A 6,468-nucleotide genomic window follows, 5' to 3' on the forward strand; every position below is an offset into this window, starting at 1 on the left:
TACCCTGATGTGAAAACCTAACTCACTTTCCTTTTTTGGATTTGGTCTTCTAAACGCAGTCTATTAAAAGTTGTTTTAATTAGCATTTTGTTAGAAGGTTAATGCAAACTTACCAAAAATAGCTTGTGAAGGAAGCAGATAAGAACATAAAGGGAAAATACATTCTAATTGCACAATTCTTTTCTTTCATTCAGGCTTCTTTTCAAAGGCAGTTTTAAAAACAGAGGCTCAATAATTTAGCCTACGGCAGTCTTTTTCTCTCTACTAGTCTCTATTATTCCTTGAGGGACCTCTTTCATTCCTGCTTCAATTCTTCAGCTCATGTGTTGTTGGTTAGAAGGGTTTCTTATTCAACAAACCAGTACTACTGATGATGCACTGTATATTTCTCCTTGCTACAAACAAGTTTGCTTTGTTTGCTTCTTTTCTATTTACCCCCTTTCCAAGAAACTACATTTTCATGTGTGTCCTTTGAGAACTGTTCATAAATCCTATGTTTGAAAGGTTTTACTACAGGTACATTTTATTCCTTTCACAAAGATCCTATTGCCTATCTTGTACCAGAAAACAAAGTTAAAATATAGAGTTCTCACCTCCAGAGAGTTCATTGTCTTGTGGGCAAGACCGATAAGTCAAAATTTACAATAAAACCAGGTGAGTGAAATGTGAAAGATCTATCCAGAGACAAAGAAGACAATGAAACACATCCTGAGAAGGTGAGTTGTCAGTGTATCCTAGCCACACATGCAAGTTCTTGTGACATGAAAAGGGATTAATACCATAGGCTAACTCAACTTGCAAAAATCTCTCTCATATTTACCATAACATTTCATTTGCCTACTATTTTGCATTATAATCAAATCATTAGCTTTTTTGGAGGCCACCAAAAAATTCCATTGAAACTTTAAAGTTAGAAACTAAATTTAGCTTCTACCTCTTTCTGCTTGATTTCCTTTCCTTGTCATTGCACTATCCTTTACATGTGTCTTGTTCCTTTACGAGGCCACACACCTGCTCTTCTCTCTGGAGGGTGTGGAGCTAGTAAAGAGGCTACCAAAGTATGACTCACAGAGAACAAGGTGTCAGGTTCCATCACTGTCACCATGGCAACCATCACATTTGTTGCACACTGAACAAAGACGTTTAGTGTGCAGTACATGTGTGTCACCAATACTCTAAGAAAGCTTCACATCAACACCATGAAGTTGGAATTAGTTTCTTTGTTTTGCAGATAAGAAAACAGGGGCTCAGGGAGTCTCTGACATTGGCCAAGGTCACTCATCTGGGCAATACCTGAATGGTTTCTAATGAAAACTAAGACTTGGGCTGGGAACACGGGGCAGATGCTGTGTTAATCAAAACTGGAACACAGTCTGTATCCCAGGATTGACCTGATAGTGAGTCCAGGATTGTGGTCCTAGAATTGCTTAAATTCCTCCCTCCCAGTTTAGTTTCCAAAGTTCTGGCTATGGGGAAGAAGGACAGCCAGAGGGTGGGGAGCAGGCAGAGTTGGTGAGACAACTCCCAGTTCCCACCTGCATCCAGGAGGACCACTCTGCCCTTACTGCTCACAAGTATCTACATGAATCCTTTTCTAGGAGGAAGGGCTGCTTAATCTCTTGTTGAAGAGCCAGTGTGTTCAAGACCCTTAAGACACAAAGGACTTGGCAAGGACTGGAACACAGGCATCTAAAATGGCACAGCCTGTGCCCTTTCACTCTATTAAAGTTGCAAACAATATATTACTTGAAAGTTCTGAGGGTCAACTCAGCTTTGTTCTTGCCACACCTGACCTTCTGCCTAGTCTATAGACACAGTTTCTTTGTCACACATAAAGCCAGTGGTGGCCTCATGATGACTCAGTTCTGGTCCCTGTCTTGGTCTCTTCCTCCTAATTTGCTCCAAGACTGGTAATTGACTTGCTTCCCAAAGCCTTGGGCCTGAAGTTCCTTTAATTAACAATCACCCTTATTATCCCCTATCTTTCAAAGCCTGAGTCTCAAACTTGCTTTCCTGGCTACTTTTCTATGTTAAAATAGGGGATTCTGCTGACACCAGACCTGAAGGTTGAGCCTAGCGGATGCTACTACCTGACCACCTACTAATTTCTGAAACTTTCCCAGCCTCATGTTCCTGTTACTCTGTCTTCCCCATCCCCTAAGCCATAGTCTGATCATCCTACACATTCTGACCCTGAGGCTAACAGACAGCACCAGAACTTGATACCTTATAACCTACAGAATAAACTCTCAACTTCCTCATACACAGAGGGTCTGTTCATAACATACACCCCAGAAACCTCTTAAGCCTCTTCTGTTACAACCACGTGCTACATTTGAGATGATCTGAGCCCACAAAACCAGCTGGACTTCCATGAGTCCACCATGATGCTCATACCTCTACCCATTTACATTTCTTGAGATATTCTTCTTGTATTGGTTTTATCAACTTCTAATTGTTAGACTATAATTTCATATACTTAATAATTCTTACAAGAACACACACCTGTTAAACAACCATGATATCAAGGTAATTAGACTTACCTATCCCCTCCAAAAGTTTCTTTGTGCCATTGTTTTATTTTTTGTCTATTTGATAAGAATACCTCACATGAGGTCTATCTCAGCAAGTGTCTAAGTTCACAACACAGTATTGTTGACTATAGGCACTATGTTGAGCAAAAGATCCCTAGAATTTATTCATGTTGCCCCACTCAAATTTTATAAAACTTTTTTCTACTTGGTAAACTTTGGCTTCAAATCTAGAAATTACCCCACCTCCCTTGGAAGGCAAAATTTACCTTTTAGAGGGATAATATGAGTGTCTCCATTACCTACTGGTAATTACACTATCACTATCCTTGCTCTTTTCAAGAATTTCTGCCATTTTATTCACTTTTCCCAGAGTTCCATCCAATGGGTGCGTGGATAGAAATGTAAAATCCATTTGACTACTTAGCTGACTTATTCCAGTGCTATAAATGGCAGCCCTAGGAGTCTTTATGGTTGTCAGACATCTCTAATAGATCATGGTGCTCTTTCCCACTGAGCGAGCCCACAGTCTCAGAACCCTTTGCAAAGTAATGCTCCAGGCAACCACCACCAATCAATGTGAAATGGGATATGAGTGTCGGTTCATCAAAAGATTCCATAAGAACAGGGAGAAGGCAAGCTCCGTCCTGGGAGAAGGTATTTGCAATGCACACAACAAAAGATCAGCATCCAGATAGCACATAGAATACCGCAAATAAAGAAAAGAAATCGCATATTAGCTGCTTTTGCTGTATCAATAATGCATAAAAAATTAAGTTTCCTGAGCTCACAGCTTAGCCTTCACAGACATAGAATATGGACACCATGGGAACATGTAACTGTTTGATGTCAACAGCAGGTGTGACAGGTTTGGGGCCTCACCTAGACTGTGCACACCTGCTTTGTCCCAGAGCTACCAGAGTCCAGGCTCCTACTAGCAACTTCACTTTCCTGTGAGTGGCAGACTGGGGCTTCCACCTGATTTGGCTCTCCTTGACCACTGCACACATCAAGTAGACCAAGATCCTTCGAGGCCACGACCTTCACAAGGGAGTCAGAAAGGGATGAACTTCCTGAGGAAGCACTGATGTAAAACACCAGGCACTTCGACAGCAAAGAAAATCTGTAGGCTCTGTTTGCTGCAGCAGCTGGAATATCGTCATGATCTAAAAGACACGTAGTGAACACAGTTGCAAATCCCTGAGTGATATTTCTTGCTGCGCCGCTGTGCCTTCAATGGTGAGTCTGTTAACCTTTTCTTTTGTTATGCTTCCTTCAATTATGAAAAGGATTAAATTATTGGCTGACCCCCAATAAAAAGAACCAGAATTCTCTAATAAAAGGGAAGGAAAATTGGACTGAGTGATGTCAGAATTCTTTCACTTGACAGTACAATCTTAAATGCTATTGGTTTTGCTATAATGATCTGCATGAGGTAGGAGGCTAAGTGTTGACCCAAACCAGTGATGGAACTATAAGACAATTAGTAGATTTGAAAAAAAAATTCTCTGGTTTTAGCATCAGGTAGCCCAGATTCAGGCTTTGCAAATACTGGGATTGAAAACCAATTCCTTATTCTCTGTGACTTTTAGCTAATTCAACCACAAAACTAGTTGAAGGGCTACTTGCAAGAATAAATGAGATACCAACCTTAAAGATGTCTCTGAGTGTGGACATGTGACAGATGCTTGTTGAGTAGTGGAGGAGTCTCTTTCCCTACATATGGTTGATGTACAGGAATATCAGCTCTCTGAGAGCAAGAGTTTTCCTGTACATTCTCTGCAGATCAATAGAATCTCATTCATTAGCAATGCAGTACTAATATTATCTGAAAAGTGATGAAAGCATCTCAGGATAGAATGCAACAAGCATTGGAAGAATAGGTCTTGTCAACTGCAACCAACAGGAGAAGGTGGCTGACAAGCCTGGCACAAGGCAGATGCTCAGAACACAACGGTACATGAGATGGTCTTTGACAAACACATGGAAGTCAGGTCTCAATTGAAAACAATAAACACAGAAGGGAGTGTGTTGGTCACTGATGGTGCTAGGTACTTAGGAGCACACATTTCCTCAGTACCTAACAGGTAAAATGGGAGTGCTCTAAGTCCCATCTTATATATCAGAAAAGTGAATCCCAGAGATTCTCTACTCACCAGGTGTGACATAAATAACATAAGCAAACTTGGAAAAGTAGGTGGAAACTGAAATAAAGCATTTACATTGGGGCAAAAAAATTTGAAACCCACGCATATGAGAGATCCTAAACTGTATATTATGAAAATCTATGTACTACGTATGGATTTTAAAATTATTTGCAACGATGAGAGCGAACGTGGGCAAGTTGCTCAAGGGTATCGACAGGTACAATCCTGAGAACCTGGCCACGCTGGAGCGCTATGTGGAGACGCAGGCCAAGGAGAACGCCTATGACCTGGAAGCCAACCTGGCCGTCCTGAAACTGTACCAGTTCAACCCAGCCTTCTTTCAGACCACGGTCACAGCCCAGATCCTGCTGAAGGCCCTCACCAACCTGCCCCACACGGACTTCACGCTGTGCAAGTGCATGATCGACCAGGCTCACCAAGAAGAGCGGCCGATCCGGCAGATTCTGTACCTCGGAGACCTGCTGGAGACCTGTCATTTCCAGGCCTTCTGGCAAGCCCTGGATGAGAACATGGACCTCCTGGAAGGCATCACCGGCTTTGAAGACTCCGTCCGCAAATTTATCTGCCACGTTGTGGGCATCACTTACCAGCACATCGACCGCTGGCTGCTGGCCGAGATGCTCGGGGACCTGACAGACAGCCAACTGAAGATGTGGATGAGTGAGTACGGCTGGAGCGCTGACGAGTCGGGCCAGATCTTCATCTGCAGCCAGGAGGAGAGCATCAAGCCCAAGAACATCGTGGAGAAGATCGACTTTGACAGTGTGTCCAGCATCATGGCCTCCTCCCAGTGACCGCCAGGACGAATAAAGAGCTGCTGATCGAAAAAAAAAAAAAAAGTATTTGCAACAAAAAATTTATCTTTTAATTATCTGGGAACTCTGCTTTTTCCACAAACTCTTGGAGTCACCATTGCACATGAAGAAGCAGAAATGGGGCTGACTCCAGGTCACAGCTAACCCCAGCCTGATGGGAAACCAGCCTGATGGGAAAAGAGTCTAAATGGGCAGCGGAGGAGAGAAGGTTCACTTTTGTCAGCAAGTGCAGGGCGGCTCAGTGACTGGAGCTGGGTTTCGGAACAGGACTCAGGGGAAGATACAGGGGCTGTGCTGGCTGTTGCTAAAACCTGGAAAGTGCAGGGGGCACAGAAACCAGCAGCACAGCGGCCACAGAGATAAATACAATGCAGAATCGGGATTGCCGGCAGGTAATTCTCCCTCCCGTGGGAAGGTACTCATCAGTCTTCCTAAACTTCAGTCGTGCTCTCTGAAATCTCCTGCACGAAGAGTTTCCTAAACAATGAAATGCTACAGCATTTACTGTCCTATTCGCTGCTGCCAGACGGGAGTGGCATAAACAAGTCGCATTATCCTTTGTAGGATCACACTAGCAAAACCGTATTAGCAGATACAATTGTCTGGCACTTTGAGGAAGTGATGTCTCAAAAAATAGCAACTCATGAGGAGGCGGAGAGGAAAAACACCTCACTCACCTTTCCTCCCATGGCTATTTGTGTTACAGATACAACTTTTTTTCATTTGGGTTTAAGTCACTGGCATAGTTCTGTATCTACTTACAAGGTGCAAGACACCATTGCCACGTTTAGTATTCCTCAGTCTCACTCCTTCTGTCTGTCCTCTAACTGTTCCTTCTTCCTCGCAGAGTTTGAGGGGAGGTGACAGGCACCCAGTCCACATTCAGAGCTTCAGTCTTTGGTCCTGTGTGTCACCCCTAACTTGAATAAAACCACTCAGTGGCAATGGACACTC

The 6,468-nt window shown here is 43.1% G+C and overlaps 1 protein-coding gene across 1 annotated transcript; it reads left to right on the forward strand.

Annotated features, from left to right (window-relative positions):
* The first annotated feature begins 4,818 nt into the window (after positions 1–4,818).
* Positions 4,819–5,524, forward strand: LOC133775118 (eukaryotic translation initiation factor 3 subunit K-like). Its single transcript, XM_062213185.1, has one exon. The coding sequence runs from the start codon at positions 4,819–4,821 to the stop codon at positions 5,491–5,493; it is 675 nt and encodes a 224-aa protein (XP_062069169.1). The 3' UTR covers positions 5,494–5,524.
* Positions 5,525–6,468: the final 944 nt, after the last annotated feature.

The sequence above is a fragment of the Lepus europaeus genome, chromosome 16 (genome assembly GCF_033115175.1).
Source record: "Lepus europaeus isolate LE1 chromosome 16, mLepTim1.pri, whole genome shotgun sequence".
NCBI lineage: Eukaryota > Metazoa > Chordata > Mammalia > Lagomorpha > Leporidae > Lepus > Lepus europaeus.